Here is a 13,098-nt window from a genome sequence, read left to right on the forward strand (position 1 = left end):
CTACCTGCACTACCAGGACCTGTGTGCGGCCATGTGCAGAGTGACCCTAGCCACATGAAGAGGTGATTGGTATTCCACTGCAGTTAATAAGGGAAACTATTATAGGCAAACTGTGAGAGTCCTGGTGCATGGTGTGGCTTTATAGTAAAGCTAGTCCTGACATTACTGCCCTAATAGTAAATAAATTACTGCTATACAAGTGTTACTGTTGATCTGTGTGATGAAATAGATGGAAGTGCCAGTATTTTTATCAAATGACAAATCAACTGCTTCAGACCGCAGCCTCTAGCACCCTCTTCAGGGAAGTTCCAGAATTCTAGCGAACAGCAAGATTCTACGTGGGTAATGAGCGATTATGGTGTCAGGCAGACCTTACAGTATTATTGTCAAATGAATACCAGTGAAATGGAATTTAGCCCTTAAAGGTAGCTTGTGATAAGGCAGATCTGCATAAGCTGCAGTCCTTTGTAACCGAGCATGAAAGAAATATCTCACTGTGCAGAGCATGAATGAATTGCACGACACCCTATTTGTGTATCCTACGCCCTCTACTGTGCTTCCTACTCACAGCTGCAGCGCTGTAACTGACCATACTGATGTAGTAATACATATGGGGGGGGGTCATTCAGAGTTGATTGTAGCAGAAAATGTTAGCTAATGGGCAAAACCATGTGCACTGCAGGGGGAGGGGGCAGATGTAACGTGCAGCGTGAATTAGTTTTGGGTAGGGTGTGTGCAAACTGAAATCTAAACTGCAGTGTAAAAATAAAACAGTCAGTATTTACCCTGCACAGAAACAACACCCCCCCACCCAAATCTAACCCCTCTGCACGTTATATCTGCCACACCTACAGTGCACATGGTTTTGCCTAACTGCTAACAAATTTGCTGCTGCAATCAACTCTGAATTACCCCCATGGTGCAGTGAGCAGTCCCCCATACATTAACAATATATTGCTTCTATGTGACAACTCCCTAACGGCTGGGTCAAGGAATCGGGAATATTAAATGTGTTTAAAAAAAAAAAATCTCGATTTTTATCATGCTTAATAGCCTCAACGGTAAGCTATAGTAAACCTACAGCCAAACTCTTATCACAGAGCACATGAAATACAGAAGCATTTCTCATCCCTATCCCCACAGCAGCACCCAGGTAACTATCACGTTTGTTCATTGGATTGGGGAATAGTCCACTTGTGCTTCTTAGCCTAGGTACACAATATACAATTATCTGGCAGATACTCTGCCAGATTTAGCTGGTTGGAATGAAAATTTGGTAATGGATGAGAGCAAATGGCAATTGACCATTTGCTCCTAAACACTGCAAAATGGACAAAAACAGTAGTTTCTCAAAGTTGGTTAAATTTATGTGAGAAAATACCTAAGTGACAACAGCTGCCTGAGTAGTTTGGTGTGTTAGAAGATTGGTACACCAACACTGCAGTGTGACATATAGATATAACCCCAATACAGAACAGCACCCCGGCTGGATAATAAGAGACCCTGTGGCACAGTGATGAGGAGGGATGTGGGGAACTTACGTGCTGGAGGCAGTGATCAGCGCTTCTCTCCCTGGATCGGCTGCACGCACACAGATCTGTGACAATGGAAAGATGGCAATAATGATCATAAACTCTGGATATTACCCAGCTGGCAATTGTATAAAGCAGAGATTCTCAAACTCGGTCCTCAGGACCCCACACAGTGCATGTTTTGCAGGTAACCCAGCAAGTGCACAGGTGTATTAATTACTCGCTGACACATTTTTAAAGGTCCACATGTGGAGCCCATTATTTCAATTGTGATTCTGTAAAACATGCACTATGTGGGGTCCTGAGGACCGAGTTTGAGAACCTGTGGTATAAAGCGAAAAAAGAACATTGCTGCAGTCACACCAATAATGAAGTCTATGGTTGCGATACTATAAATTGGCTTCTCACCTGTAGGTGGCGCCATTCAGCTCCACATTGGTCCCTGGTACCTCCATGGTTGGCCACTGTGTTGCTGCCACTAGAAATTCTTTGTTCACACAGTTTCTGAGGCTATCTGGAATCCGTCCTTTGGAGAAATGAAATCGCAGCTCGTCAGGTTTTGTACTAGAGAGCAACCGCACTCGCCCGATCTCCTGCTACCACAGACTAGTAATGTACCATTTATACCAGGGATGGGGAACCTTCGGTCCTCCAGCTGTTGTTGAACTACACATACCAGCATGCCTTGCTACAGTTTTGCTATTTGGTGTTGCTAAAACTGTTGCAGGGCATGCTGGGATGTGTAGTTAAACAACAGCTGGGTGGTCGAAGGTTCCGCATCCCTGATTAATACAGTGTAACAGAAATGGTAAGTGGGTATATTTACATACATGCAATAATGGTCATGGACTTGTAACACCGGCAATTTCAGGCTTGTTAAGATAGTAGTGTGCAATATCTACTCACAGGTGCCTTGACAAGCATCTACTTAGAGGCACTCTCTAGGGCAGGCCTGGCCAACCTGTGGCTCTCCAGCTGTTGTGAAACTACAAGTCCCAGCATGCCCTGCCACAGTTTTGCTATGCTAAAACTCTGCCGTGGAATGCTGGGATGTGTAGTTTCACAGCTGGAGAGCCAGAGGTTGGCCAGGCCTGCTCTAGGGGGCAGATTTACTAAAGCTTCTAAAAGTGAAAAGAGATGATGTTGCCCAAAGCAACCAATCAGATTCAGTCTGTCATTTTCTAGGATGCAATAGAGAAATGATAGACAGGATCTGAGTGGTTGTTATGTGCAATATCACCTCTTTTTTACTTTTAGAAGCTTTAGTAAATTTACCCCTAGGAGTAGATGCGTGGTCAGGACAGACCTTTGTCTGAAATGTACTAACATATGAACATGGTGACTTAGCGGATCTGTTGTATCACTGCCAGTATCTCGCTAATGCCAGTTTATATCACAATGGGATTCTCAGCGGCGGTCAGATCCTGCTTACGCCGCACTATAGTTCCCCTGGAAAGAGCTGCAAGTGCAGGTTATTATTACAGCTGGCAGAAGCCATGCCAGCCCTTATCCATTATTCTCCAACTACTAACCATCGTGCAATACACAAAGTAACAGTGTCAGCGGTATGGGCACTTATTTAATGCCCAATGCGATCTCTGCCCTCCCTTCTGCTTTACAATAACCAGAATATCTAACAAGGGGCAGACTAGATGCGCCAAGTAGTTCTTATATGCCGTCAAATGCTATGTTTCTACTGGCCTTCTAGCTGTGACTACATCACATTCGTCTTATGGTTAATTTGTCACTAATGACCAAACATCCTCTAGCTGCAGTCACCCAGATCGTGAGCATGGGTGTAGTATGGTATGCCGGCGGCCGAGCTCCCGCTCGCCAGCGTACCGACAGCTGGGCGGGAGTAAATGAGCCCCTTGCGGGCACGCTATCTTTTCTCCCTCCAGGGGGGTCGTGGACACCCAAGAGAGAGAAATGGTGTCGGTATGCCGGGTGTCTGGATTCCGGCGCCGGTATACTGTGTGCCGGGATCCCATCAGCCGGCAAACTGAAGACCACCCCGTGAGCATAGCTTCCACAGCTACTGGAATGGAAATAATGGATCCCTACTGAGAGTTTATGCATAATACACACCACATTTACAGTACAGTGCAGCTTTCAGTATGAAGGCTCAGTATACTGCGTGTGTGTTCTGCATTCACCATGACGTTTATGTCCACTCAGACCTAATAGACTATGAGCCTGTGCCCACTGTTGTGTATATATTGGCCTTGTATCACCACTTAGCCAGTAAGATGGGACAGGGAATCCTATAGACCACAGGTTCTCAAACTCGGTCCTCAGGACCCCACACGGTCCATGTTTTGCAGGTCACCTGTAGATTTTTAAAATGTGACAGTTGGTTATACACAGTGCAGCTGCTGGGTGACATGGAAAACGTGAACTGTGTGGGGTCCTGAGGACCGAGTTTGAGAACCACTGCTATAGACAATACTGTGTAATGTTTCTCCTGCCATCTAGGAGCAGTGCAGTAACTGAGAGACCTGCATATCATCTTAGTGCATGAGGGACCTAATAATACATCTTATGCTCACACCATACCTGTGACTGCTCTACGCATCTCAGTGGCTGCAGCTTCTCTCATCTCCAGCGACGCCTGCTCACTGTACCATGCCGTGTGGGGGGTGCAGATCAGATTTGGGGCATCTTTCAGTGGACCCTGAGCAAATCTGCAAATCATTACAAATGAATTGGTGATTCTGGGCTCCTTATGGAAGAAAAGCTGACAATACACCCTAAAAAACATCCTTCATAACGCCAGAATGAAATCATGTGTGACAGTATTCAAAGTATAACACATACAGTATACACATACCCCATGGCCAGAAGTATGCTAACAACCTTGTGTTCAGTGTATTTGCCCATATCAGGTACACCTATTGCTAATAGGCACATAAAACTAAGTACTCCCCACAGTCAATCATTATTAGTAGAATGGCTCGTACTAAAGAGTGCACCCTTGCACTGTCGTATATGTCCATTTTCTGGCACGTCAGGTGCTAGAGTTGCTACAGTCGTCCTAAGTGCCGCTATTATGAAGTGGAAATGTCTAGGAGTGACTAGCTCAGATGCAAAGCGGCAGGGCACAGAACTAATTTCAACAGCAACACTCACTATTTAGGTACAACCTGCCAGCGGTGGCACAAAAACTGTTTATCAGGGTTTCCATGGCAGAACAACTGCACACGAGCTTCGCATCACCATGCGTAATGCCAAACACTGCCTCTGAGCTCTAGGGGGGGTGAAACACATATTCTACAATAAAGAATCTCGCGTCACCAGCTGGCTGTCTGATTGGCAAATTTGAGTTTGTCAGTTGCCAGGAGAATGATTCCTGCCTGAATGCGTACCGCCAACTGTAGAGCATGTGAAGGAAGTAGGGTTCTCAGGCTGTTTCTCACGGTTTGGCCTGGGCGCATCCGTTCCAAAAGTATGGGGATGCCCCCTTGGCTTGCTGAGCTTTGTGTGGCAGAACTTGCAAATGTTACAGCACAGAGCACTTAACTCAGCCCAAAGAAACCTTTGAAATGAATTGGAACACGGACTAAGCCTGGCCTACTGGTCTAATGTCCTTGTGGCTGAGCGGATGTGCAGACATGTTCCTAAATCTAGTGGAAATACTTCCCAGAAGAGTGGAGGCTGTTACATCAGCACACAGGGCCACTAGCTCCATATTAATGCCCATGAGTTTTGTAAAGTGATTAATGTGCAAATGTCAGCACACTTCTGACCATATAACTGTTTGCAGTTCATGGGCTATGGGGGTCATTCCGAGTTGATCGCTAGCTGAAAATGTTCGCTGCGCTGCGATAAAGTAAAAAAATGGCACTTCTGCGCATGCGCGACGTACTTTCACAACGGCCGATGTATTTTTACACAAGGTCTAGTGAAGCTTTTCAGTCGCATTGCTGGCCGCAGAGTGATTGACATGTAGGGGGCGTTTCTGGGTGTCAACTGACCGTTTTCAGGAAGTGCTCTAAAAAACGCAGGCGTGCCAGGAAAAACGCAGACGTGGCTGGGCGAACACAGGGCGTTTGTGACGTCAAATCCGGAAATGAATAGTCTGAAGTGATCGCAAGCGCTGAGTAGGTCTGGAGCTACTCTAAAACTGCACAATTTTTTTTTGTAGCCTTTCGTTCGAACTTCTGCTAAGCTAACATACACTCCCAGAGGGCGGCGGCTTAGCGTTTGCATGACTGCTGAAAACTGCTAGCGAGCGATCAACTCGGAATGACCCCCTATATGCAATTAGAGTCGGAAACTGCCGTCTTGTCGGAAAGACAGCAGTTTCTGACTGGAATAGGTCGGAAGAGGTTCCGATCTAATCAATCCAGGCTGTTTTACCGTCAAGTCGGGAAATCCGACTTGTCGGAATACACGCGGATCGGCGGCTTCAGCCACCGAGCCGCATTTATTGTCTGAAGCGGGGCCAAACCCGACCGGTTTTAGCCCAGTTTCCGACAATGTCAATCCAACTTTAAAAAAAACGTCGGCTTGACACTGTCGGGAATAGGCCAAACCTGTCTGCTTTTCCCAGCATTGCATAGAGAGCTGTCGGATCCTTTCCGTCGGAAAGGACCCGACCGCAATTGAATTTACCCCCATGTAGAGAAATGATGACCAATAATCATTTGCCAGCTACTGGGCCCACGTACAGCTTGTCACCATGAGATCCCTAAGTAGGCAAGGATTTATAACTCCACCTTGGATATGTCCACCTTCTGATCATTAATATAAGAATATCCTGAATATATTGTGACCACATGTAGAGAATAACGGCAGATGTATTGGGAAATGGATTTTACATAAAAAGGAACTTTCTAAAGAGAAAATAAAACAAAACACTACTTATCTGTACATGTCTCCTCAAATAATCTGTGCTGCTGTGAGCATTTCTGTGATCTCATTGGCTAAAGCATATTGTTTCCCTGTCTATTGCTGGTGGACATCAGATGAGCAGGAAATGACATATGCGAACACTGCGCCGCTGCCCGTTTATTTAAATATGTCTAGAATATTTATTTTGTAGTAAACCTATTTGGGTTAGCGATACTCACAGGAAAGGTTCAGTCTCATGTACATCTAGAGCTGCACCTCGGACTCTGCCCTCCTTCAGTGCCTGAGCCAAAGCCTTTTCATCCACTAGGCCTCCTCGTGCGGTGTTCACCAGGAACGCACCCTGCCGCATCTGCAAGCACAACACACTGACTGAATGTTCACCTGTCTTTCCCTGCGCCTGCCGTGGTGACAGGTCTTGGTGTGATAAGGGGTTAATATGGAAATGGATGTGGAGTGTAGCCTGCAGTTAGCTGAGAAATAAACCAATGAAGAACTCCCCCCACCCCCGTCCTCCTCCTGCCGTACATGCTCCACAGAAGCATTGTAAACCCAAGTGATTGAGAAAGCGGAATTCAATCACAAGCAGTTCACTAATGTTAGCAATCATCATCATTCAGTATTTGAACGTACCCCTGACCTGCCACAAATTATGGCTTTCTCAGGTGCACCTCTGCCTCTTTCCAGGTCTGCATGTGCATGCAGCCTTACTACACTTGGCCTCCATCAGAAATCCCCTATCCCTCCCTCTTCCGCCCTTCAAGGTGCAAGCCGCTAGAGACAGGGGGAAGGGGTGGAATGTCAGACATCTGTATGGCCACATTAGTGTTCGGAGCATCAACTAACGTAGTACTACATCTGCATCAGACCTGTGCCTTTAGCAAAACCCATGCTATTTCTAGGTAGCCAAGGATGGCCATCGTGGTTCAACCATTGATGGTATGAAACAATTGGCGTGGGGGAATCCTCACTGCTTTTTTACTCATCGGGCAGTGGGCTAATCATAGGTGGGGGCATCACAGGTCGGGGTAGGGTTGGGAGGCTAGGTTACTGTGCTCCAGCACCAAGAAGAAAATAAGATTTTAAACCTACCGGTAAATCTTTTTCTCCTAGTCCGTAGAGGATGCTGGGGACTCCGTAAGGACCATGGGGTATAGACGGGCTCCGCAGGAGACATGGGCACTCTAAGACTTTAGAGGGGTGTGAACTGGCTCCTCCCTCTATGCCCCTCCTCCTGACCTCAGTTAAAGAACTGTGCCCAGAGGAGACGGACAGTACGAGGAAAGGATTTTTGTTAATCTAAGGGTGAGATGCATACCAGCCCACACCATACACACCGTACAACATGGAATATACCAAACCAGTTAACAGTATGTATAAAACAGCATCAGTCAGAAACTGATCACAACTGTACCATAACCCTTATGTAAGCAACAACTATATACAAGCCTTGCAGAAATTGTCCGCACTGGGACGGGCGCCCAGCATCCTCTACGGACTAGGAGAAAAAGATTTACCGGTAGGTTTAAAATCTTATTTTCTCTTACGTCCTAGAGGATGCTGGGGACTCCGTAAGGACCATGGGGATTATACCAAAGCTCCAGACCGGGCGGGAGAGTGCGGATGACTCTGCAGCACCGACTGAGCAAACATGAGGTCCTCATCAGCCAGGGTATCAAACTTGTAGAATTTTGCAAAAGTGTTTGAACCCGACCAAGTAGCTGCTCGGCACAGCTGTAATGCCGAGACGCCTCGGGCAGCCGCCCAAAAAGAGCCCACCTTCCAAGTGGAATGGGCCTTTACCGAATTTGGTAACGGCAATCCCGCCGTAGAAGGAGCCTGCTGAATCGTGTTACAGATCCAGCGAGCAATAGTCTGCTTAGAAGCAAGAGCGCCAACCTTGTTGGCCGCATACAGGACAGTGCCTCTGTTTTCCTAACCCGAGCCGTCCTGGCTACATAAATTTTTAAGGCCCTGACTACATCAAGGGACTTGGAATCCTCCAAGTCACCCGTAGCCACAGGCACCACAATAGGTTGGTTCATATGGAACGACGAAACCACCTAAGGTAGAAATTGAGGACGAGTTCTCAACTCCGCTCGATCCACATGGAAAATCAAATAGGGGCTCTTGTGAGACAAAGCCGCCAATTCGGACACCTGCCTCGCAGATGCCAAGGCCAACAACATGACCACTTTCCAAGTGAGAAATTTTAACTCCACCGTTTGAAGAGGTTCAAACCAGTGTGATTTATGGAACCGTAACACCACGTTAAGGTGCCACTGGGGGCACAAAAGGAGGTTGAATGTGCAGCACTCCCTTTACAAAAGTCTGGACTTCTGGGAGAGAAGCCAATTCCTTCTGAAAGAATATAGATAAGGCCGAAATCTGCACCTTAATGGAGCCTAACTTAAGGCCCATATCCACTCCTGTCTGTAGAAAGTGGAGAAAACGCCCCAGCTGAAAATCCTCTGTAGGAGCATGCTTGGCCTCACACCAAGAAATATATTTCCTTCAGATGCGGTGATAATGCTTCGCCGTTACCTCCTTCCTAGCTTTGATTAGAGTAGGGATGACTTCCCCCGGAATACCTTTTCTAGCTAGGATTTGGTGTTCAACCGCCATGCCGTCAAACGTAACCGCGGTAAGTCTTGGAACACACAGGGCCCCTGTTGCAACAGGTCCTCCCTGGGAGGAAGAGGCCACGGATCTTCCGCGATCATTTCCTGAAGATCTGAATACCAGGCCCTTCGAGGCCAATCTGGAACAATGAGTATTGTCTGCACTCTTGTTCGTCTTATGATTCTCAATATTTTTGAGATGAGTGGAAGTGGAGGGAACACATAGACCGACTGAAACACCCACGGTGTCACTAGTGCGTCCACCGCCACTGCCTGAGGGTCCCTTGACCTGGAACGATACATCCGAAGCTTTTTGTTGAGGCGTGACACCATCATGTCTATTTGAGGAAGTCCCCAACGACTTATCTCTGCAAAGACCTCTTGATGAAGTCCCCACTCTCCTGGATGGAGATCGTGTCTGCTGAGGAAATCTGCTTCCCAGTTGTCCACTCCCGGAATGAAGACAGCCGACAGAGCGCTTACATGATTTTCTACCCAGCGAAGAAGCCTGGTGGCTTCTGCCATTGCTGCTCTGCTCCTTGTCCCGCCCTGGCGGTTTACATGCGCCACGGCTGTGACGTTGTCTGATTGGATCAGAACGGGTAGGTTGCGAAGAAAACTCTCCGCCTGTTGCAGGCCGTTGTATATGGCCCTCAATTCCAGCGCATTGATGTGTAGACAAGCCTCCTGGCTTGACCATATTCCCTGAAAATTTCTTCCTTGTGTGACAGCTCCCCATCCTCGGAGGCTCGCGTCCGTGGTCACAAGAACCCAATCTTGAATGCTGAACCTGCGACCCTCTAGAAGGTGAGCACTCTGGAGCCACCACAGGAGAGAGACCCTGGCCTTGGGGGACAGGCTTATCCTCTGATGTATCTATAGATGGGACCCTGACCATTCGTCCAGAAGGTCCCACTGAAAAGTTCTTGCATGGAACCTGCCGAACGGAATGGCCTCGTAGGCCCCCACCATCTTTCCCAATACTCGAGTGCATTGATGAACTGACACTCTTTTTGGTTTCAGCAGGTCCTTGACCATGCTCTGGAGTTCCTGGGCTTTTCTCTAACGTCCTAGTGGATGCTGGGAACTCCGTAAGGACCATGGGGAATAGCGGGCTCCGAAGGAGGCTGGGCACTCTAGAAAGATTTATGACTACCTGGTGTGCACTGGCTCCTCCCACTATGACCCTCCTCCAAGCCTCAGTTAGATTTCGTGCCCGGCCGAGGTTGGATGCACACTAGGGGCTCTCCTAAGCTCTTAGACAGAAAGTATAGTTTTAGGTTTTTTATTTTCAGTGAGACCTGCTGGCAACAGGCTCACTGCAGCGAACACGCCTGCTTGCAGCCGGATTGGGCTTCTTAGGCTACTGGACACCATTAGCTCCAGAGGGATCGACCGCAGGCCCAGTCCTTGGTGTTCGGTCCCGCAGCCGCGCCGCCGTCCCCCTTACAGAGCCAGAAGCAAGAAGAGGTCCGGAAAAACGGCGGCAGAAGACATCAGTCTTCACCAAGGTAGCGCACAGCACTGCAGCTGTGCGCCATTGCTCCTCATGCACACTTCACACTCCGGTCACTGAGGGTGCAGGGCGCTTGGGGGGGGGGGGGCCCTGAGCAGCAATATAAACACCTTGGCTGGCAAAAATATCACAATATATAGCCCCAGAGGCTATATATGTGGTAAATACCCCTGCCAGAATCCAGAAAAAAGCGGGAGAATAGGCCGCGTAAAAGGGGCGGAGCTATCTCCCTCAGACACACTGGCGCCATTTCTCCTTCACAGATCCGCTGGAAGGAAGCTCCCTGGCTCTCCCCTGCAGTCTACACTACAGAACAGGGTAAAAACAGAGAGGGGGGGCACTAAATTTGGGCGCAATATATATATATATATATATATATATATATAATATAAAAAGCAGCTATAGGGGACATAACTCAGTTAGTCCCTGCATTATATAGCGCTCTGGTGTGTGCTGGCATACTCTCACTCTGTCCCCCCAAAGGGCTTTTGTGGGTCCTGTCCTCATTCGGAGCATTCCTTGTGTGTGTGCGGTGTGTCGGTACGGCTGTGTCGACATGTTTGATGAGGATAATGATGTGGAGGCAGAGCAGATGCCTTTAGAAGGGATGTCACCCCCTGCGGGGCAGACACCTGAGTGGATGGGCTTATGGAAAGTAATGAGTGCACGTATAGACTCCTTATATAAGAAAATCGACGACATACCTAATGTGGGACAGCCGACTTCTCAGCTCGTGCCTGCCCAGGCGTCGCATGGGTCGTCAGGGGCTCTAAAACGCCCGCTACCTCAAGCAGACCCAGATGTCGACACTGATACTGACACTAGTGTCGACGACGATGAGTCAAACCTGATGCCCACTAAGGCCATTCACTGCATGATTGAGGCAATGAAAGAGGTGTTAAACATTTCTGATATAACTACAGGTACCACCAAAAAGGGTATTATGTTTGGAGAGAAAAAACTACCCGTAGTTTTTCCCCCATCAGATGAATTAAATGAAGTGTGTGAAGAAGCGTGGGCTTTCCCTGATAAAAAATTGGTAATTCCTAAGAAGGTACTAATGGCGTTCCCTTTCCCGCCAGAGGATAGGTCACATTGGGAAACACCCCCTAGAGTGGATAAAGCGCTCACACGTTTGTCTAAAAAGGTGGCACTACCGTCTCCGGATACGGCCGCCCTCAAGGAACCTGCTGATAGAAAGCAGGAGGCGATCCTGAAGTCTGTATATACACACACAGGCATTATACTTAGGCCAGCTATTGCGTCAGCTTGGATGTGCAGTGCTGCCGCTGCATGGTCAGATAAACTGTCAGAAAATATTGACACATTAGACAGAGACACGATCCTGTTAACCATAGACCATATAAAAGACTCAGTCTTATATATGAGAGATGCACAGAGGGAAATCTGCCGACTGGCATCTAAAGTAAGTGCATTGTCCATTTCTGCTAGGAGAGGCTTATGGACTCGCCAGTGGACAGGAGATGCAGATTCAAAAAAGCACATGGAAGTGTTACCATATAAGGGTGAGGAATTATTTGGGGATGGTCTCTCGGACCTAGTTTCCACAGCAACGGCTGGGAAGTCAGCATTTTTACCCCATGTCCCCTCACAGCCTAAGAAGGCGCCGTTTTATCAGGTTCAGTCCTTTCGGACCCAGAAAAACAGGCGTGGAAAAGGCGGGTCCTTTCTGTCCAGAGGCAGGGGAAAAAGGCTGCAACAAACAGCAGGTTCCCAGGAGCAAAAGTCCTCCCCCGCTTCTTCTTCCAAGTCCGCCGCATGACGGTGGGGCTCCACAGGCGGAGCCAGGTACGGTGGGGGGTCGCCTCAAAAATTTCAGCGATCAGTGGGTTCGCTCACAGGTGGATCCCTGGATCCTGCAAATAGTATCTCAGGGGTACAAGCTGGAATTCGAGGCGTCCCCACCCCACCGGTTCCTAAAATCTGCCTTGCCGATTGCTCCCTCAGACAGGGAGGCGGTGCTAGCGGCAATTCACAAGCTGTATTCCCAGCAGGTGATAATCAAGGTACCCCTACTTCAACAAGGCCGGGGTTATTATTCCACACTATTTGTGGTACCGAAACCGGACGGTTCGGTGAGACCCATTCTAAATTTGAAATCCTTGAACACATACATAAAGAAATTCAAGTTCAAGATGGAATCGCTCAGGGCGGTTATTGCAAGCCTGGACGAGGGGGATTACATGGTATCCCTGGACATCAAGGATGCTTACTTGCATGTCCCCATTTACCATCCTCACCAGGAGTACCTCAGATTTGTGGTACAGGATTGCCATTACCAATTCCAGACGCTGCCGTTTGGACTGTCCACGGCACCGAGGGTATTTACCAAGGTTATGGCGGAAATGATGATACTCCTTCGAAGAAAGGGAGTTTTAATTATCCCGTACTTGGACGATCTCCTAATAAAAGCGAGGTCCAAGGAACAGTTGTTGGTGGGAGTAGCACTATCTCAGGAAGTGCTGCACCAGCACGGCTGGATTCTGAATATCCCAAAGTCACAGCTGGTTCCGACGACACGGCTACTGTTCCTGGGTATGATTCTGGATACAGTCCA

The 13,098-nt window shown here is 48.0% G+C and overlaps 1 protein-coding gene across 6 annotated transcripts in view; it reads right to left on the bottom strand.

Moving 5' to 3' along the window:
- CTBP2 (C-terminal binding protein 2) overlaps positions 1-13,098 on the bottom strand; it is a 222,945-nt gene that overhangs the window by 11,420 nt on the left and 198,427 nt on the right. For all 6 annotated transcript variants that reach the window (XM_063962158.1, XM_063962156.1, XM_063962157.1 and 3 more), the window contains 4 exons: positions 6,605-6,735; positions 4,089-4,216; positions 1,941-2,058; positions 1,542-1,597 (listed from right to left, as the gene is read on the bottom strand). In XM_063962158.1, coding sequence (XP_063818228.1) covers positions 1,558-1,597; positions 1,941-2,058; positions 4,089-4,216; positions 6,605-6,735 — 417 coding nt within the window. In that variant the 3' untranslated portion in view covers positions 1,542-1,557. The remainder of the gene's footprint in view (positions 1-1,541; positions 1,598-1,940; positions 2,059-4,088; positions 4,217-6,604; positions 6,736-13,098) is intronic.

This window comes from Pseudophryne corroboree, chromosome 3 (assembly GCF_028390025.1).
Source record: "Pseudophryne corroboree isolate aPseCor3 chromosome 3, aPseCor3.hap2, whole genome shotgun sequence".
Lineage (NCBI taxonomy): Eukaryota > Metazoa > Chordata > Amphibia > Anura > Myobatrachidae > Pseudophryne > Pseudophryne corroboree.